General features: G+C 38.3%; 1 protein-coding gene and 1 long non-coding RNA gene across 2 annotated transcripts; one reads left to right on the top strand and one right to left on the bottom strand.

Moving 5' to 3' along the window:
• Nucleotides 1-977: 977 nt before the first annotated feature.
• Nucleotides 978-13592, bottom strand: vdac1 (voltage-dependent anion channel 1). The gene is made up of 9 exons (XM_084729932.1): nucleotides 13503-13592; nucleotides 9281-9350; nucleotides 7215-7264; nucleotides 6536-6688; nucleotides 6228-6280; nucleotides 5035-5262; nucleotides 3408-3558; nucleotides 2526-2583; nucleotides 978-2114 (listed from the first exon to the last, which is right to left on the bottom strand). The coding sequence occupies exons 2-9, from the start codon at nucleotides 9345-9347 to the stop codon at nucleotides 2023-2025; spliced, it is 852 nt and encodes a 283-aa protein (XP_084586058.1). The 5' UTR covers nucleotides 9348-9350; nucleotides 13503-13592; the 3' UTR covers nucleotides 978-2022.
• A 939-nt stretch (nucleotides 13593-14531) lies between these two features.
• LOC146319320 (uncharacterized) lies at nucleotides 14532-20691 on the top strand. The gene is made up of 3 exons (XR_014771576.1): nucleotides 14532-14769; nucleotides 18459-18647; nucleotides 18745-20691. It is a non-coding gene; the product is annotated as an uncharacterized LOC146319320 (long non-coding RNA).
• Nucleotides 20692-22003: the final 1312 nt, after the last annotated feature.

Raw genomic sequence — 22003 nt, 5'->3', positions numbered from 1 at the left:
CTGATCATAGAACTGATATATTGATCTAGATCAATTGGATGGTTACACCCACTAACCAACAGTCATCCCAAGTATTGGTATATTGAGGTTTGATTTTGAACATATCATTGTACTGCTATAAGATCATCATATGTTTGCACTACTTAACAATGTTTTTTTATTTAGAGAAAATGTGTATATTGAGATATATTTTGCAAAATAGCTCAATTTTCTTTTCATTTTCATTTTTTAAAATCCAATATACAGAAGTATTTATTTATCAGCGGCTTATCTCTCATACTGTTGGACTCATCAGTCTAATTTTTTGACCATAGGCATTATGTTTTGTGCCATCCTACTCTTATGAACACAATATCTCAAGAAGAATATTCAAACTTGCACAAATGTCCATTTCAACTCAAGAATGAACTGATTTGAATTTAGTGGTCAAAGATCCAGGTCACTGTGACATAATCTCTGTCCCATTCTTATGAACACAATATGTCCAGAATGCCTTAAGGGAATTTATCAAACTAGGCACAAATGTCCACTGCGACTCAAGGATGAACTGATTAGATATTATTAGGCAGTCATCAAAGGTCACTCTAACCACACATCCATCACACTCTTGTTAATGCAATGTCTCAGGAATGCTTGCCCTGGGGTCATTTTGGGCAATTAAGGGTTCAAAATATGGAAATTACCATCAGGCATTGTTTTTACACCAAAGTGGTCAATATTCAATATTGTATGTTAATGGGCTATGCATTAACCCCACTAAGGTCCAACTCCTTATCAGACATGACCTACCAGACTGACTTCTTACCATGGCATGTAATCTTCTGCTTAAAAATTTAAAAAGTATCATCAGTTGACTCAAATGTTCAGCTTATTTGTTCAAATGTATTTTCATAAAATGTCTAATAACACGGACTGAAGTTATCATCCCAAAATACAGGTCACTGTGTGACAAAAGGCAGCATAGCAAAAAGAAAAAACTGGTTCAAGATGTTCTTTATTTAATTCAGGGTATGACAATACTGTCAAGTACACTAAGCATGATTCCCATAACCAGTTGTGGAAGACTACCATTTTCTGTCCACTGTATTTATTCTTTTCATGCTCTTTCAAAGAAGTACTATGACTCTTCTCCAGAGAAGTTCTGCTGTGTTGCATGATAGGTTTCCTTTTCTTTGCTCGACCAGGAAGAATTGACATGTCATTGCCTTCGTAAGACTTCACAGGTGGATTAAACTATGCAAGACTGTCAATAAAATAATATTCTTTTTGCTATATGTAACAAAAGACATGATTTACACCAAATGCACAGACACAATAAACAAGTGAGACGAAAACACAGAATGTACACATTGGGGTGTAGTGTCTCTTAGAGCTACTCACAGCTGCTTACATCAGGGACGACTAACCCTTTCCCACTGTATAATAATATATCAAGACAGACAATAGCGCTCTCTGGTGCAGAAGTGTGAAAATAAAACTTTTATTTCACCACTACAACTTTTGAGCAAGGAGTGCTTCATGGTGCTATGCAACAGCACCATCTGGTGGTGGAAATACTCAACTGTACGCTGACTGTGTCAAGCCCTTTGTGCATTTTGGGCTGATCTATTTTTCATTTTCCCTTTCATCGGCATTGGAAAGCAGAGAGACACACAAATTAAAGCATTGTGTTTGAATGTGTGGGATGACAAAGAGTGTGGCCAACATTAACATAGTCAAGGCTACCTTTTCCTTGCAAGCTACACAATTCGAGATTAAAACTTTCTGATTAATGGTTGCAGTTTTGTTCAGAAGTTGGCTCATTATTTTCAAAATATGTTCCCTTAAAGTGGTCCTTTAAAATTGGTAGATCGTCACAAAAACGATTTGACCTTTAAGCTGTCTTGCTTCCAGCTGTAGCATGTCTAGGGGAAACAGGGTTTTTGTGAAGGCTAGCTAATTAATAAAGGAATTTTCTTTTTGGTGGGGAATGTGTGTGTGTGTGTGTGCTGGGACGACTGGAAGGGCGTCTGCCTCATCCTCCTACGCCTGGAACTCGAGGCCGAGACCAAGCTTGTGGCCACCAGCATTGATGTTCTTGCCATCGAGGAGAGCAGAGAGCGTCAGCTTGATGCCTGCAGAAACAGACACATCCAGATAAGCCAGCATAGACAAGGGAATTTATATACATTAGATGTTCCTGTACACATTTTTTTTGCTACTTAATCCTCCAACAAGTCTGATACTGTCTGATAATTGTCTGCACGTTGCTTATTGTAGTATTTCATTCTTGGTTTACTGATGCTCCCGTGTCTACACTCCACCCATATTCTATTTTCAGCTGAGCATCAACGATGATTAATATGAGTAGCAACATGCATTGTAAAGTGGTTTGATGTCCGTATATATATAAAAAAAAGCCTCAAAAACTCTTGAAGGGACATTTAATTGAGTAAATGTTGAAATATAATGGTCTTTATAAACATGGTCCGTGTTTTGTTCCATTTAAACACTTGACACCTAAGTTATATGCAGACTGCACTTACCTGGCTTCAGAGTCTGAGTGTATCCCAGGCCGACAAGGCTGGAGTTGTTCACCTTGGCCTGTGTGGGAACCACAGATGAAAATCATACAGAGAACACCACATATTACCAATACATACATTTCTCATGCCAGTGCTGGGTAATTTATTGCCTGTTCCAAGCAAAATATTAACAATATCTAAACTGTGATTCATTCCGAATTCTGAAACTGATACTGTGATTTGAGTGTGCAAGGACTGAAACATTTTCACTTCAGAATAGCACGTGGCCACATTATTAACATATTACTTAGAAAATACAAACAACCATTCATACTTATTGACTCTGCTGCAAGTGGGATTTAAGGACTAATGTGATCGACAGGCCTAAATTAGCCTGGGCTCCTGGGTAGCGCACAGAGTCCTCCCACTGGCCATTTTGGCTCAAAGGAGGCTTCTCTCATCCCCAACTGAATGAGATGTATTCACATGCAGTCTTTCAAGTTGGTCAGCTAGGCTGGACATGCAGCAAAGGTTGTAAAATAGATTTAAAAAGAGCAACATCATGACTAGTCATAGTGCATCTTAGTTCTTAGATACACCAAGGATGTCTCTAAAGCTAGAAAGAAAAAAACAAAACAGCAGACAGCAAAAAAAAAGCCCAGGAAATATGCCTTCTGCCTGGGTTGAAGCAGCTGGTTTCACTGGGCTCTTGGCCCCTACACTGCATGACTCATAACTGTTAGTTTTAGAGGCAAGTTTTATAACCTGACCGTGGACTATGGAGTCTTTGTGAAGGGAGAGTAGGTTGACAAAGGAATTTCCAATTGAGATCAATAAACTCAAACTGTAACAATACAATATGTTACAATTACCATTATTACAACTGCTACTACTAATACTCACAGAGAAGGATGCATCAGGATCAATCTGATACTTGGCAGCAATGCCAAAGCGAGTGTTGCTGTTTCCGGCAGTCCAGGCTAGATTGACGGCTGTCTCCAGCTGGTCATTCACCTTCTGGTAGATTGAACCACCAAACTCAGTGCCATCATTTCTGAGGAAAAATATCAGATTGGAATACATGTAAATGTTACTGCTACACATATACAGTTTCCCTATAGGTGATAGGGTTTTGTGTTTTGTAAACAAAGTGAATACCTTACTTGGTATGTCGCGTGTCAGACGGGTACACTATCACTGCTGTAAAGCCTCCATTACACTTTGTCTGACCTCACACAACCCCTTCAGCTGTAGACTGAAACGGACAGGCTTGGCCCTAGGCACAGCAGGAAACAAGACTAACACTGTGCCCATCCCTCCCTCTGTCTCTCTCCAACTGTCTGACACTACCTCACTCTGCCTTTTCACTGAGGCACTTTATGCCTGCCAGCCACTCACTCCACCTCACTTGCAATATAGTAAATCCCATCAGCTGGGTGTAAAAATAACTGTCAGGCACCTGGGTGCCCGGCAGAGAGCCAAATGGGCAACAAGTCAGTCAGCCAGACAAGGACAAGAAAACTTGTCTTCTGTCTAGTTAAGGTCAGTTGTTTCACTTATAGCTAGAACCTTTAGCCTGTGACTTGTGTTCAACTACCACAGGACAGAAACACTAACCCAATATCAGAATGTACAGTTTTATAGGAAGGGCTGTGCTAATGAATGAAGCCTCAAATGTCTGTGATCATATTTTAAGACAGACATTCCCCCCCCAAAAAAAATCCTAGAACAAAATCCTCCATTTGAATAAAGTGATTTATTGGATTAAAAGAGTAAAGGCCTTGTGTCCATAAAGCATTTTTCTCTGGCAGAGCACCACTGGCAGGGCTCATTTGTGCAGTGAGACAGAAAAAATGCTGCTCATGGGTTTTGTTTCTATGACAACTCGAGTTGCAAATTTTGTGCTTTTTCCTCAACCGATAGTTGCAAATGCTAAAAATCAATCATTTTAATCCGTTAAATTCTTAGCAGCAATTAATTAATCATTAACATCACTAAGGACAACAGTATCATGACAAATTGTAACATTTCTATTAGCTTAACAAGCGTGCTGTGGTGGCACAGAACAACTGCAGACAAGGCAGGTGGAAACACCACTTTTCTACATTGACCTCAAGGTGTCATCAACTCACTTTCTCCACCACATTCTCTCTGCGTGTGTGTAGGATCTGAGCCCTGCCTTTGGCCAAATATGCAGAGAGGACAGAGAAACTAGAGCAATCATAATGACAGCAAAACGTTGTAGAGAACTCTAAGCATAGTTTTTTCTTTTGATTTGCCTCTTTTCTCTCTTATCATATTTCTGACATATCATGAAGTAGTCTAATCTTTACCTGCAACTGTGTGTACCATGTTAAAACAGAATGAATAGATGTGCAAAAAGCAAACAAACAAGAATTACAAACTTATGACTATATGCCTCTGCGAGCCTATCAAGTTTCACAGTGGAGTTAACCTTTGATCTTTTGCATGTATAGTGTGTCAGTGTGTAGTGTCATTATGTCATAATTTTATCCTATTATTGTCTTACACATTTGTGTGAAGCTGGAACTCCTCAGTCTTGAATCCAACTGCAAAGTTGCTCTGGGTGATCCTGTTCCTGCCAGCCTCGAAGGTCATCTGGTAGCCGACCAGCCAGCCCTCGTAGCCCATCACTGCAGCGCCGTGGATGGCTGTACCGTTGATGTCGTAGTTAACGTCGCAACCGAGGTTGATGTGGTCGCATTTGTAGCCTGTCTTGATCTTTCCGCTCTTCTTGCTGGCAGGATGTTGAGGAGAGAGAACATGTTGTTAATGCCAGAAGTCAGAACTTTTCCCAGAGCTAGACACATCACACTGCTGTGGCAATGAAATTTAAAAGAAATCAAAGCTTATCAGGGACACAGACCGCATCTATTTAGTCACACATTCTTACAGGCAGACATTTTAGAAACAGTGTGACAAACATGCCTAATATCAGTGCTCCATGCAATGTGCCCTTTATTTATTTACCCAAATTTAAGAGCGGGGTTCCTTCATGACTTATGCAACCCCTTCACAGACAGATGGCAGTAATTTTAACTTAACAAGTCAACTCACTTAGCTAGCTGAGAGTTTTGCAACTACTGTAGCTCACTGGTGCAGTGGTTTAAACACACCCATGAAATGTTATTGTATGTTAGCCAAAAATTTAGTTTACTTGCTAAAATGTGTTCTATCCATTGTGTTAACTGAGTAGTAAATAGTATACTTTTTTCCTATATCTGCCTCTAGCTGTATGTTCCAGCAGCCATCAGCCAACTGTTCAAATTGACAAAGAGCAACAAATGACCCAGGAGAAGTAAAATGAGACCACCAGAAAGCTTTCAGACAAACAGCTGACTCAGCCTGCTTTAAGAGTTTAGCCACTTTTCAAACACGGGTACTTGGAGGAACCATAGTAGAACTCCACTGCAGGGACCAGGGTCTTTTGCTTTTTCATGCGCCAGCGGACTCATTTGCCAAATCTTCACAGGTCTTTAGACCAGAAATGTAGCCAATAGTCTGTAGTTCCTAGGACTAAAAGTTAGGTACTTGGGGTGGAAATGCATTTGTCAAAAGGTTCTTTAAGGTCCACGTTGCAACAAATTGTTTATACCTATTTGCTGCAACTCCAAAAGCACATGAAGAAATACTTGACCAATCTCCATTCCACTAAAGTGTTGATTTCTCACTGATAATAACTCAGTCTTCAGCTGTTCTTACCCTGTGTTTGGTGAGAAGGAGGAATCAAATGTCAGCTTCAGCCCCTTTGCCAACTGTGGATAAGGTAATAAAGATTTAGCAAACAAAAATAAAGGTTCAGTTTAATTAAATAGATCCAACATTCACATTAATTGTTCATCAGATGAAACTACAGTCCAATTTACAGCAAGGCAAATGGCTCTAACTACATGAGAACAGGCTTTAGTGAATACAGAGAAAGGACTGCATGTTACTGCAAATACCAAACCAAATCACATTTTTTTAATACACGTTTTAGATTTTCTTAGCCTGGACACCCGATGACTAACCTGGTCCTCAAGGGTGATCTCAGTCCCCAGAGTGTTGTCGGTGTTCCACTTCTCTGTGAAGGTCAGTCCGTGCTCTGCCCACTTGTACTTGGTCTCCAGGGATCCAGCGACCTTGCTGGTCTCAGTGTTGGCAGAGCCTGTGCTGGTGAACTCCTGCAGATGTATAGTGTATAGTGTTGGTCTCAGAGTCTTACAGACAGCCTTATAATCCAGGTACATTACCATGTTCATCATCTTACTGTTAATATCTCACAGCAAAATATATTTTCATCAGGTAGTTTACACAGGGGTTTAGAGAGTAAACAAACACTATGTCTGCATTCAGCATCTACTACTAATAATCAATAAAATGAGGAGTTCAGAAACATTTGAACAGATTTTTAAGAAAATTAGTTGACAGATAAGTCTTGGACCAAAAATTGAAGAACTAGACTTGATGTTTATCTCACTCTACTAAGACACACAGAGTATTTGACTGTTTTGACACAACATCCTCTCAAACTCCATTTAAAAGAAATTGTATCAGTCAGATAACAAAGGCCGAGGTGTCCTGGCAGCATGTAGGAGATCAGATAACCAGCCACTTAATCATCAGCCAGGAGCCTCTTAAGCTATGATAGGACACCTGCAGCCTGGCATGACAGCGTTGATAAACTGATAATGACTGGCGAGGACTTACCAGTCCATTCTCAGACTTTGTTTTCAAGTCCAGCTTGATGAGCCCAAAGCCTGAAAAAAAAAAAAAAAAATTTCATAAAAGATCAGCATGATGACCGGATGACAATAATCTAAAATCTAATAATAACGACTCTGAAACATTTCATTATTGAAGTGGTACAGCCTTTTTAGAAGTTCTCAAAACAAATACTATATTAATGCCACCACTATTACTAATACTATGGTTCTATTCATATTACTTTTCTACTAATACACATTAAAAGTATCCATTTAGATACTTAAAACACAAGTTATTGATTATTATCTGTCAAATACCCATTTATCAGCCTCCAGAGTACATTTAAAGTTATTCATACTCCATTGACTGAATGTGTGTATTGATTTTATGTAGACGCTGTGAGAACATTAGCACTGTCAGTTATGAATAATAGCTTGAGGGCTGGTTCAACAAATCCTGGCCCTGCCCAGCAGTACAGTCATGAATTGATTCACCCGACCACACTTCACATGACTCAGATCTCCATGTTTATGTTCATGTGCAGTGAAACCTACAGTAATGATTCTGAATTACTGTCACTAGCAAATTTGCAGTGGTTCAGCCTTCATGATACATATGAACCAGTCTGCTACAACAACTGAGTAGTCCCTTGATATTAAGTGGACGTCATCCTGTAACCCCTGGAGCACAGCTGTATATATATATACACAAAACACACTCTCAGGACATCCACTCTAACTGCAGTCTGTGAACTACTCTTCAACATGTGTTCAGGGTGTGGTAAGCTATAAACAGTAATTAGTTGGAATCATTTACTTTCAGTTGGCATTGCGGTGACATTGAGTTCTATGCAGAGGCTTTATGTGCACAAGTCTTGCATTGAATCATGCAAGAAATCACCTGGATTACTTCACAGCACAATATAGGAAAGAAGTACTATTCTTCTAGTGCTTCATGTGATAAACCATTAAACTAAAACCATTTCCTGAAACATTTCCTCCGATGGAAAAAGGCATAAAATTATACTATAAAGAATGAAGCGTGCATAAAACTAGACACAAAATCTACCACAGTCTCTTCAATGATGCAACAGAGTTACTAACACGCAATAAAAAGCCTCATGGGTTGCAATAGTCATGATTTAGAGAAGCATTGGCACTACATGATAATACTATTGGCAGCTGGTAGAGGCTCCCAGTGGTCTCAATCTCCACCATGTGCCAGAATTAAATATTCTACCTAGGTTTTACAATTACATATTGATGTTTAAAATTTTAACATGACAGCCTGCAAGTAAAAATTTTACACAAAGTCAATTTGATAGTCACAGGAAGTATATATAAAACAGTTGTATAATGTCTTCTGTAGCTCTGGAGGAGTGCATGTGTACATAACATGCTGCTGCTGTTTGTGTATGTTGAAATGTCTTAGACTCCATTCACTGTGTTAGATACAGTCATTCCAACTAAACAGGGGGGTAAATTCAACAGCCACTCAATAGTAAATCATTATCATCTCCTCCAGGTGTGTGTGTGAGTGTCCAGCAGGGTTGGATCTTGTCTGTATCTCACACACAGCTGGACCCATCAGACTAAAACTGTTCTGTGCACATTTGTGGCTGTAAGATCAAGAACCTCTTGTGGTTGCAGTGATTCACAATTTTTGAAAAAACTTGACAGACCTATATAAAACCTATATATAACCTATACCAGCTTCTGAGGCCTCACACCTTTTAACTGGACAACAAGGGGCCAAATGTCAACAACAACTCACAAAGGGGTTTCATCTGAATATTCTTTTCAGGTTGCCTTACAGAGATCTTCACCATACTGAGTGACCTCTTCTAGTTTGCGTGTGAAATCTAGCAGCCACTGCCATATTTTACCAGCATTGGGCTAGCGACAGGTGCTAATTTCACACCCTGCAACTGAAGTCTGTGAAACTTAAAATGTTTCATAATACATTTAATACATACTGTGTGACTAACTTATGCTTTCTGAAAATAAGTACGTCTTTATATCAGAGGTATGTGTAAATGTTGATAAAATAAGCTTGAGCTTGGTGTTTACCATATCCCTTGGTGAAAACATCCTTGGCAGACTTTCCAAGGTCAACGTAGGTGGGAGGTACAGCCATTATCTGCAAGTAGAAAGAGGATGATCAAGGCTATGAGCATGAACAAGGCAGAAAGCAAAAGAAAATCCAATAGCCTCTCTGGAAAATAACATCATGGCTGTCTTCCCTCTGTGTTACAGCTTCAGCACAGCCAGAGCCCCGAGTAACAGAGCAGAGGGAAAGACACGGTGACCACACTGTAGCAGACTGACTGATCAGATGTGATGTATTTAGGGAGAGAGTAATGCTGCTGAAAGAGGAAGGCGGGAGCAACTGGAGGTCACTGATGGATATCAAAGGCACAAATCTGATGAAGTTATTGGCTTACATGACCTACACACAGGAACACAGTGACACACTTACACACACATCTGTTCAAACTTGCATTCCTGTCAGGATTGAGGCCAGCTTGTACGCAGGTGTCACATTTTGGAATAAGCCACTAGTTTAGTTTTGGAATTTTAAACACATTCAAATTACATGCTTTTCCAATTCATTGTCAATGCATTCACTGGTTCCCGTTCCAATCTGTTTCTGTTTCTCTACTTTACATTTTCGGAAAAGCAAAGGTCGTTTTTGTCACTACAGTAATTCCTCAAAATCAAATCTGTTGCTTCATAGTGGAAAAGATAAAGTTTAGAAATAACAGTGAGGGTCACAGACTGAAACACAATGCAACTCTTTGCTAACCCACTCATGTACAGTGTGTGTGCACCTCTTTGTCCTTCATTTTCCAGCACAGCCTGTTGTGCAAGACATCATGTCTATTTCATCATCAGAATAGACGTAGCCTCCATTTTTCAATAGTAAAACAGTTATCAAGGTACAGTTGTTACGTAGGCACATTGATAACATACATTATGTGCATATTGACAGTAGATAGAACGTGGACTTGAACAGTTTGGCAGGCGAATAGTAACCTCAGGGCTCACAAGTTCTCAAGTTAAATTTCTTAAATCCCAGGAACTGCAACTATTCTACCATATTGCGACATTTGTGTCTGTATCATTAAAGCTGCAACAATTACTCAATCAAAAGAAAAATTAGTTGCCAGCTATTTTAATAATCCATGAATCATTTCAGTCATTTTTTGAGCAAAAACTGTCAAACTGTACTAATTTGCTGCTTTTCCTAATCATTTATGATAATAAATGAAGCGTCTTTGGGTTTTGGAAAAAGGAAGCCATCTTAAGATGTCACTTTGGGCACTGGGAAACTGTAGACATTTTTCACTTTTTTTTGGACACTTTATAGACTGAACAATTAAGATGGCTAATTTAGTAATGCACAGCTATGACCAGGGATGCTGATGATTACTCATTAATCAATTAATAGCTGTTAAGTATTTAACCAATTAAAAATGAATCAACAGCCTAGAAATAGCAGTAATTGCACCTTGTTTGACATTGTTTTCTTAAATTTAAACTTAATGAGAAAAAACAGGAAAAAAATGAAAATGAGAAAATGTATTTTATTGATTGATTAATTGACTGTGAGCATTTTCACCTATTGTTTGAGAAGAATGCACAAACTTGCTCTGACCTAACTAAAACATTACTATTATAACAAAACAAAGAACAGTTCTGGTTCTTCAAATGTTTGTTTGAATTTATATTGAATTTATATTTCTGGCAAAGTACACCAAAAAACTTCACAAACATACTTTGGCTTTTATAGAGCATTTTGACTAAGAATTCAACTTAAATTCTTTGACATGGTCTGTCAAATCAGACATTGTTATAGCCAATATATATTGGCTATAATTTCATTATTGGAATAATATATAATAATACAAAATTCCCATAATAAGCTGATACTTTATTGGCCCAAATATTTATCATGCATCACTAGTGAAGAGAACTGGCAAATTAATAATGAAAATAATTGCCAGTTTCAGGCTTATGTGTGATTAGGTTAATTACAACATGAAACAACACTTGAACAATGTTTCTAAAAATAACTATTAGGCAAAACACTGAACTGCATTAAATACTATTGGAAAGTCTGAATGTAAAACATGGGGATTGTATCAAACAATGCCATGAATCAGCTAAGACTTGCTCTAACTCAGTGAGTCACTCTGCCAATTACCGCTCAACATTCCTGTCCAATTCTGTCCTTAAAACCCGCTCAACCAAGTCTTTGGGAAGCCTCACCTTTTATAAACAGGTCCACCCTTTTACTCCAATTATATCACTTACACATTGTACTGCATGTAGATATTTCTTTGCACCCACCAAGTTCTACAGTACAGCAACACATTGAATCAAAATCTTATCGAAATTGCAATTTGGCTGAGTGCATTATCCAAATCACAGAAGATGTTGTATTCTGATGAAGGTGAAATATGAGACAAAGCAGCATTATAATTAGACTCTGACAGATATGGGATTTTTGAGAACAACATCAATTTTAGAGGAGAAAAATTCACCTATTACAAATATGGTGGCTGAGGTAGCGATTTTTTGAGCTGGAATAACCATAAACCTTTTCTATGTGGGTTGTCCACCTATATGACAAAGTATAAACATACTCAAAAGGGTGTTTTCTTAAAAAAATGACTTCATTAAATAACTTGACATACACATATACTAACCGAACAACAGAAAATGGCAAATAACAATAAACTAACTAAATAAACATCAGTTATCAATTAATCAATTAAGGTCTTCTCAGCATTTACTCCTGCCGGGCAGCTCCTCTTGTCCTCACATATGTTCCCCATTGTGCTAAATCTAAATCGCCCAAAGCATCTGTGCATATCAGTAAGCACATACACTGATACTGATATATCTTGGATAAGCCCAAATCAGGCAATATCGGGCTGATGTATTGATTGACCGATACTCTAATTATAATGAAGTGGTGCCGCAGTGATGCCCTGGCCAACAAATTCTGCTCTCCAGTTTAAGACAACATGTTTCTTTGGTACAGACCCAGACAAATTTCACATCATTGTAATTTTGATAGCTTTTCAGTGATAATTAAAATTGTGATGCAAAAAATGATTATTCCCATTAAAGGTGATGTGAATCATGTCACAACTGCAATATCAGTGTAATCTATTTACTACATTGTGCAGCACTATACAGCATGGCCAGCTCAGAATGACCGGCTCCATTAATCATTAAGGACGCCCCTGTGGGCAGCCCTCTAATCCCAGTCATCCTGGGAGTACTATGGTCATCTAGAAGCACTTAGACAGGAAGTGGACTAATGTCACGTATCTGCAGTTACTGTTAACACATACACAAATAGCATACCCACTAAGCCCTTCACCCTGTGCTTACACACATGCAGTCTGCCAACACACCCCACTGCGCCTGAGTAGTTTTACAGCTTTCACACATGGCCTCAGGCAGAAGGCTGCAGAGGACGTAGGACTAGGACAACCCTGTAGATATGGCAACTTATAAAGTTTTGGTCTGGGGTAAACCTTAACGACTTTAGGCTGACGAGGGCTAGTAACTCTATAAAAGTTACAGCAAAAAGAAAGGAGCGACGGCATGAATCCCACCGCATGATGGGGACTACTGATTAAATGTTGCACTTGACTTTGCATCTAGTTTGGGGTCCATCCCTGTCCTTCAGCAGCAGCAGCTGCAGTCTAACTCAGGCAAATTCAGCAGTGAGATGGACCTACAATTGTTTCCGAGAGGTGTGCTCTCCCTCTTAGAGTGAATACACCGCTGTCCACTTGACTCAGACAAAGAGGTTTACGAGGGCAGTGAAGGCAGCATCTCTCTGCCCTCGCCTGCTAACAGATTAGCATTAGCTAGCTATCAAGGTGGACGTCGGGCAAGTGCACCTCCAGTAAGTAACGCGGTGGCACTTTGACAAGCAGGGAGCCCGTGAAGGGTCAAGAGGGTGAAGCCGTGAGCTAGCTAAGCCTCTTTGTTTCTAGCTACCTGAATAACCGCTGAGCCCTGGTCCCTACACTGTCAAATGACCGCACCGCAGCACATTAGCCATCAAGCTAGCAGCCCGTAGAAGCAGCAGCAGGCCTGGCATCTCTGCTGCACGCAGAGCTGCATCTGACTCCGTCTGCAAATCAGCGGATGAGACGGACAGCTCCGCCTGCGGAGGTCAGAGTCCGCCGGCCGAGAGCAGTGACAGAGCGGCGCAGTGAAGAAAACCTCAGCTGAGTGCAGTTTCAGTAACGGATACAAAACGTACCTCCGTGCGTTCCAGTCCTGACCGAGAAGGGGCTTGTCAACTGCACAAAGGGAGGAGAGAAGAGGGAGGTGGTGCGCCGTCACGTACGTTACAAGTCACGTAAGCAGCAGCAGCCTCCTGTTCGTCGTCAAAGATAAAATATTCAGTCAAAGGGGAAGATGGTTCATTCCCTGTTTCAGTAGCCCGGCCTGAGTGGCTTCGACGGGGCAAAGGTACCAGGGTATCCCACTGCTGTCACACTGTCTGCGATGTTTTGTGCTATCATTAGTTTGTCGGAATTTTGTCAGAATTTTTACTTAGTTTCGTTTCAGATGGTGGCCTGGTAACTTAGTTGGTTTAGCATTAACCCCATGCACTGAGGCTGACTGACTTCCTTTGACCAAAGTAGGTACTTTGCAGAATATTAGACCTATTTATCATACAAAAATAGGCTTAATCCAGATTTAAGATGTTTATTGTCACACTGGCAGAAGGCAATTCCTTAATTACGATTAGTGAACCCATTCCTGAACGACACTTACTCAGAAACTGCTTAGAAAGGCAAGACTGAGGAAAAAGGTCATTTTCCTGTAAAAGTGACATACAGGGTCAAGGGTCAGTTAACATCCCTGACATCCCTCTTTTTCCCCTCTCAAATTGCCGACCAGCACAGGTCATACAAGTACAATTATTTGAAAAAAAAAAAAAAAAAATGGCTGGAATACTTAATTATAAAATGACAGTTAAGAAATAAAAAATGAAACGGGCATAATTATAAACAAAAAATATTAGAATATAATAAGCATTTATAAGATAATAAAACAGATTGTGCAAGGAGACATATAAATATAGAACTAATAAACATAAAAAAATCAGTTGCAAACACTTTTTTGTAGAATATTTAAGCAGCTTATGAAATGTGATTCTAAATTCCCACTTGACCAAAGTATACAAACATTGCCTAAAGTCACCTCCCCCTCGATCGTCAGTCATTTTCATCCTTTCATTCTCTGCCACCAGTCAGTACCCGAAAACGGAAATAGCAAACAGTGAAGCATCTTGCTTTGCAGCACGATCTCTGGTATCGGCCGTGTTTTACTTTGACGCACGCGCAGTTTGCTCCGTGGAGCACGCAACTGCTGCGGCATCACCGAAAGAAATCTCCATAACAGCTGACTGCAGATCAGCTTTCGACACCGTCACTACAGACCTCATCCCATCGTGCAGTTCATACAAACTGTCCCGGGACAGAGGAGACACCTGCAGCTGTAATGTTACATCACATCTGGTGAGGATGAGCTAAAACAGAGCTCATATTGACCTCTGATGTTACGTGACGAAACAACGTGCGACTACGAGGCTTGCTCAACTATTGTTACTCACTTCCTTTATACTGTGGTAGACAGTCAGTTTTTAAGGTAGCTGGTAAATATCACTAATTCAATTTACAGAATATCTTACTTTTAAAAAAATCCTGCAGCGGTTCTGGCAGGTTTTATTGTGTCTCTGAGCTGAACGGTTTGTCCAAAAGATGAACCACAGTGAAAAACAGTCTGCTGGAATCTCCCTTTCGATTACAGTACAAGAAACTGTTATCTGATTTCAGTTGTGTAGAATAACTAAGAACATTTACTCAAGTATTCAAGTACTTAAGTACAGTTTTGAAGCAGAGTTTTCTACTGTCTATATTTCACAGGGAAATCTTTTTACTCCACTATATTTACTTCACACCTATACTGGCTATTATTAAGTTAATATTTTAATAACATTAAGTGTTAAAACACAGGGCACATAAATACTGCACTGCAACCATTTTTACTGAAGCACAACCAAAAACCAAAAACATAGAGACACAGTAAACAATACTCTTGTCAATTAAAAAGATTAAAACAAAAAAAAAAACAATAGGTAACAAATAATAAAACAACAAGATTGATGGGGGTTTTTTTAAGTTTAAAAAAGGTTGGGGTAGGGTTAATATTTTCTCATATATTTCACATTTTTAGCTATAACATGACATATCGGTGTAACAACAAAAATCATTTAATAATAAGTCACTAGAGATGGGTAATGTTGCATAATGAGTACTTCTCTTTTTGATACTTAAAGTATATTTTGGTAATAAATACTATGGTGATTTTCCTTGAGTGAGATGCAGTATTTCAAACTGTAGTAAGATATTACGTTAAAAGTAAAAGAACACTTCATCTACCATGATCTGAATTCTGTTTATTTCTAATAATAATACTACAACTGAATTACTGCAGATATCTAACATTATTTTCTTTCTTTCTTTCTGAAACTGATAACAGGATAACCTGTTCTTTAAAATGACAATGACAGATTCTCAGGCCGATATATTTGCACAAATATCTTGTTTTAAAGGCAGGTGAGTCATATACAGAAATAGAGGAAGTACTCAGGTCTTGTACTCAAGTATAAGTAGCAACACCACAACGCAGAAATAAATACTTGCAAGTAAAAATTCTGTATTAGAAATTTTGTCAAAATTTTTACTTAAGTAAAAGTGCTAAGTACTGGCATTAAAATATTATTTAAGTACCAAAAGTAGAAGCATAATTACTCAAAATGTCCCATTTTAGAAGAATGTATATTATTTAATTACTTTATCTTTTGGCTGGCTTGTGAATTTCTCTCCAGGGATCAATAAATTTTCATCTCAATCTTTAATAATATGTAACAATTTATTTTTTGGTTATATTTTGTATTAATATGAATCTGTGATGTAAATAGTTACTAAAGTTATCAAAAAATGTAGTGGAGTAAAAAGTGCAATATTTGCATCTGAAATGTAATTTAGTAGAAGTATAAAGTGGCAGAAAATAGAAATACAACAGTCGTATATTCACAAGGAAAACCGTGAGACATAGTTGTGTCTTGTTGTACCTTCTTGGCTGTGAATCAGAGCTGCAATATGAAATGTTTTGTTTAATTTTGTGTGCAGGATTTCGCAGAAACACGGCAGTGTGGTTGAGTTAAGGGAATGTTGCCAAAACCTTGTGGTGCTTCCTTTGCAACAGGCTCAGCTGGCAGCAAAAAGCTCACAAGAGACACGTCCTGATGCACCTTTTGATTTCACCCATAAATAATTTAATCTTCATATTATCTTTACTTCTTATTTGATATGAACTCGCATTTGATATTTGTTTTCACTGCTGCAAAGATTGTAGATATCTATTTGTCATACACCAGAATCAAAATGAAAAATAATGAAAACTAAAACACCTACTGAATAAAATTTCCCCTGTCTGAAATAAGAGAGTGAAATCCCCTGATATAAAAGCAACAGATTCTCATCAGATGATCAGGAAATTATAATTAGCCACCAACCAAACACATTATGAGTCTATATGTCGCTGGTTAATCTGTCTGTTCTGTCAACAGATTGAGGGTAAAAACCCTGAGCAACATCGTCTACAGCTTCTGAAATGAAGAAACAAATACAGGATTAAAACACTGTATAAAAACACAAATCTGACAGAGTGTCAGGGTCGACTGTGGGAGAGGTTGTGATCAGTTTTAGCCAGTAGATGTCAGTGTTGGTAACAATCTGAAAAAGCCCAGTATTGCCAGTAAATCGGGCATTTCAGAGAAATGAATTCACTGTGGCTTCGCAGCAGACTTTACCTCGGTCTGCTTTAAGACTCAGGTTTTGATTCAAGCCGTTATCCAAACTGTAATTTAGGAAATGTTTCAGCAACATTTTAATATAATTCTTTAACTATTCTTTTCATCATTTTTTTACATTAAGATTAATCAGCAAATCTTTAAATTTTAAGCAAAGTTAGTCAAAATAACATCTTTCCTCTGTCACATGAAAAACATTTATTTTCAAGACACAAAAACTTTTCACAAGGTAGAACAAGAAAAACAGCCAGGTTTATTTTATTTATTTATTTTTCAGATAATCCAATAGATTTTAACTGGTGTATTCATCTTAAGAAATAAACACTTAATCAGTCAACGTATGTGAAAAACTCTTTTTGTGTCCTTGTTGAAATAAATTCATAGATAAATACAAGAATCTCTTTAACCTTAAATTTTATTCACAAAACTTACTCAAGTTGTGCATAAAACATTGTTTTCCCTGCAAAATAATTGTCATCACTAACTGAAATGTGATTTTCTGTAGTGCTTTGTTTTCTTCCCATATACATGAGCACAGGCTGAACATTTTTGTGAAGTATATTTTATTAGTTTCTGCTTTACTCAAGTGTTTTCAATTTGTCTAGTTTGACTCAACTACAAGCAAAATATTCAGCTCAGAAACATTTGTCAAAGAGCCTGCACTAAATTCTTTATGGAAAAGGATTAACATGCACGACATTTAGTTTATAAGATTAACTTAGAGAGAAAAGTCAAAGCCAAACATATTTTTTCGTTTGCCAGGAGGACTTTATATTGAACATGTTTTTTTTTTTTATGCACATTGAATATTAAATACGGATTAGTGAGCTTCCCCTGTAACTAAACTATTGACTTAAGTTACTTTAACCTGAGACAAGCTGCAGCAGACAGATGAATCTGCTTTTTAAAAGGTTTAAAATTTTTAAGTGTGACTTTTTCTTTTCCCTTTTCCCTTTTTTTTTTCTTCAAACACTGCCGTCTGGCTTTATTACAGACTGCAGTTTTTGACTCCTGAAGAAATATCAATATAAAATATTTAATGTTTTCAAGGCAGCTCTGATGGGAAGCAGTGATTAATAACACTAATTAAAGTCACAATTGCAAACAGCATGGCTCATAAATAAAAGGAGCTGCCTCATGACGGATGAGAAGCTCTTTACTCATTCACCAACATCCACAGCTTGTTGTCATTAAACAAACATATTTAACTTATTTCCTGATGTGTATTTAGAAGTTTCCATCTCTGTTTTATGTCCTTGCATCACTGAATCTCAAGTAACATTTAATCAACAACTAGTAACATGTTTGTCGCCTGTCGGTCGCCTTCAGAGGCAGCCAAAAATTCATTTCTAGATTATCCTCCAGTCATATCTGGATGCTCTGCTTTCATCCCCCAAGCTTCAAAGCCAATGCGACGCTCACTTCAAACAGCCGTCACCGAGTGCCAATCAAATCCCGCTCCAGAAGACAACAAACACTACAGAAAATGTTAATCAACCCGGGCCAAGCATCACCAAAGTAAATAAAATAAATTGTAAACAGCTGCCATAATTTGCAGCATATGGATAAATAAGGCAGTATGTCATCTTTCTTGTTCTTTTTTTTGTTAATTCAGTGGTTCACACAGGGTCCAAACCCATTTATCTCTCCCTCATCCACCCATCCATCCATCCATCCATCCATCCATCCATCCCAGACCCTCTCCTGTTCTTACGAGTCAGTGACTTCACTTCATGCTGCTGCTTTTTCCAGCTCAGAGTGGAAGTCCACAACCCAGGCTCTGGTTAATACAGGGATATAAATCAACAGTCTGAGACCAGTAACCTTTTTACCTTTGTGTGCAACATTCAGCACGCTTAAAAGGTCTTTGTAAAAAGATTTAATGGCTCGAAGTTTCCACTCCCTCAAATTTGGAGGGATTTCTGCCATCAAACGGGACGGTGAAAGCGCTGACAGGTCCAAATGGATAAATACTGTAAAATCACCCGTTCAGTCATTGGGAAAGGAATCAAAATGAAAACTACCGATGCAAAGCAGTTTGGTTTTCATGGCATGAACTGACGTCTTTCACAGCGAGACACAAGAAATCTCCAATATCCTTGTTCGAGACCACTGATGAAAGAAATGTCAAAACATAATTCCTCATTTTAAAGAGTTTAAATAGAATATAAACAAAGAATTAGATTTAAATATCACACGCTCATTTCTGGGTTGTCTTCACAGTTCATTGTATTTCTGTTTATTAAATAAATTAGATAGCCAGTCAGTTAAAGGGACAGTTCACCCCAAAATATAAAAAAAACATGTTTGAAAAACTTAACAGCATGATCTCTTTACAAAACTCATGACTCTCAAAATAATCCACAGAGCTTATTACTTTTTTATTATATTACTATTTTCTTTCAAGGTATCAAGGTCACTTATTACATCACAAGTACTACATATATGTGTGTGTATATATATACAAAAAATAATTAAATTCAGAGTAAAATAGAATAAAAAGAAGAAGAAGAAAAAAGAAAGAAAGAAAATAAACAACATAACAGTTAAAAGACAACTAAAAACATTTTCCGTTATTAGTTCCAGTGTATTTACTCAGGAAATTATTCTTTGGCGCATTTTTGAGTCCATTTGAATGTAAACAGCAGCAACAAGATGGTGATGATAATATGATCAATATCTTCACATAAAAAGTTTGACATCTGTGAAACATTGTTCTCCTCCCCTCATCCTGCTGCTCTGAAATCCAAACCCCATGCTGCCTTTTCTATTGACTTCAAGTTGTATTTCTGTCAAAGGTGATGCGTGTTTTAGCAATAAAGCAGAAAAATAACAGATTAAAAGAGAAAAGTAGAAGAATTTGCCGGCTGTGGGCAGCACAAATGAGGTTTTTCCTGTCTATCCTGACTTTATTTGAACGATGCTGTGCAGCCCCCTGGACGCAAAAAAACTTCATGACCTTGATGAAGAGGTGGGAAGTGATTTTATTTATAAGTGGAATTCAAAAAGTATTGTCAGTAAAACCAAAAACGCTAACAAGCTAACTACCAAACTACACCCGCCAACCATGTCACTGTGCAGAAGGAAGCGTGCATCTACTCACGGACGAGAGGTTATAGCTCAGCCAAGGAGGACGCCATTTTACATTCCACCTTGTCACAAGCATGAGCCTCTCCTCTATGAGCAGATGCTCGCTTCCATTCGCCCAGTGATACAGTTGGCAGACAGTAGAAAGAAAATAGTTCCTATGTGAAACTGCTCACAACAAGGTCTGTGGATTATCTTGAGTTTTTTAGAGAGAGACATCGCCATTGAGTTTTTCAAAAGTATTTTTTAGCACTTTGAGCATCACAAGCCGAAGGCTAATCTATTTCCATTGTATTCGAGAGAAGGCAGACATCCCTACAGCCAGTATCTCCAAAATCCTGCAGCTCACACGAAAACGTTCCTGATGGAAAAACAGCACGACAGCTAAGAAGAAAAATATGTAGTTTTGATTTGACGGTGAATTTTCCCTTTAACTGGATAATAGTGTGCTGATCACTCTTTGTTCAGTATAAATAACCACAACAACTTGTCCTGTGAAAAGCCCAGTGATGTAATGTCTCGAAGAAGAAACAATGTGAGTGTGTTTCACTAAACAATAAAGATCTGTTGGCTTTCAGTGTTTCTTCCTCTTCACATTGTTGAGACTAGTATCAGTGAGCCATTGTTCCCATGTGAAACATCTCAAAGTGAATCAAAAACAACATGAGGTTTTAAGGTTGTCTCATGTATCGACGTCCTCTGTGTAAATAAACGCCGTGGCATCACTGGTAAAAGCAGGTGGTTGTTCACTTCAAAGTGGAAAACAAGTTGGAAACAAGCAGTTTGTCATTGTTGGTTTAAGTTAACACAACATACAACTCCATGTATTTGTTTGTGTTTTTTTGTTTTGATCAGCATCTCTGTTTATAAGTGGTTTGACATGATAGGAAAAGTGAGAGATGCGTCCTTCCTGTCTGAACTTTGGTAAATAGATTGGAGGCATGAGAAAATGTCAAGCCTCGACTGTGGTCAGAGCACTGCTGTGGAGCAGTGACTCATTCTCACTGTGATTGTGTGTGTTTGCATGTATGTTTGTGTTTGTGTGTGTGTGTGAAAGACTGAGATGCAGGGTTTGTGTGTGGCACACTGTACGTAGCAGATGCAGCGATCTTTATCTCTCATTCATGGCGTCCAAGGAAATGTAGCGTAAGCTGGTTAACAGTCATTTTCTCAGTATCTGCCTGCCAGGGAGATGAGCTGATAATCACTGCCATGTCGCTCAGGCAGCCACCTGCCGCCTTGTTCTGTGGAAACTGAGGTGATGCTGCAGCGTTGCCCAATAGTGCTGCTCAGTTCATTGATTGCCTTTTAAATGCTACATAGCTGCTCTGTGCAAGCAGTGTTTCCCAATAGGAATGCAATGTAGGGTAAACCCACCGCAACTTAATTAGTTAAATAAGTTGTTTTCACATATAGATGCATTTATACTCAGTATATTTGAAGTTCAAGAAATTAAATCACAGATTGTGGTACTTACAATATTCTACAGTAGTTTGTTTATTTTTATGCATCTGGTCCATCCTACGAGGGATTACATGACACCGCGACGCCATATTTTACATCCACAACCACAATAATTAAGAACAGAAATAAATGCACTTAACCAAAACGGTCCCAAAAATTAAGACAAGAGACAAAAAATATACATTTAATATAAACAATCACAGAGGACGATGTTCAAGGCACTACATTTGATTTCAGATTAAGTTCCTCATTTCATTTTAGGATTGGCTGGTGTACAAACGACTTCTTCTGTCTAACCTCATTAAATTGTGGATCCCTGGTTT

Source organism: Lutjanus erythropterus, chromosome 11 (genome assembly GCF_056507025.1).
Source record: "Lutjanus erythropterus isolate fLutEry1 chromosome 11, fLutEry1.hap2, whole genome shotgun sequence".
Lineage (NCBI taxonomy): Eukaryota > Metazoa > Chordata > Actinopteri > Lutjaniformes > Lutjanidae > Lutjanus > Lutjanus erythropterus.
This window is presented reverse-complemented; position numbering and strand designations above follow the sequence as displayed.

Bases quoted from the DNA above. Each gene is read 5' to 3' on its own strand.
- vdac1 (XM_084729932.1), bottom strand. From the start codon at position 9,347: ATGGCTGTACCTCCCACCTACGTTGACCTTGGAAAGTCTGCCAAGGAT. The intron at 7,265-9,280 runs GTAAACACCAAG...TTTTTTTTTCAG, and splicing joins TGTTTTCACCAAGGGATATG to GCTTTGGGCTCATCAAGCTG. The intron at 3,559-5,034 runs GTAAGACAATAA...ATTTTTCCTCAG, and splicing joins TTCCAGCTTCACACAAATGT to AAATGATGGCACTGAGTTTG.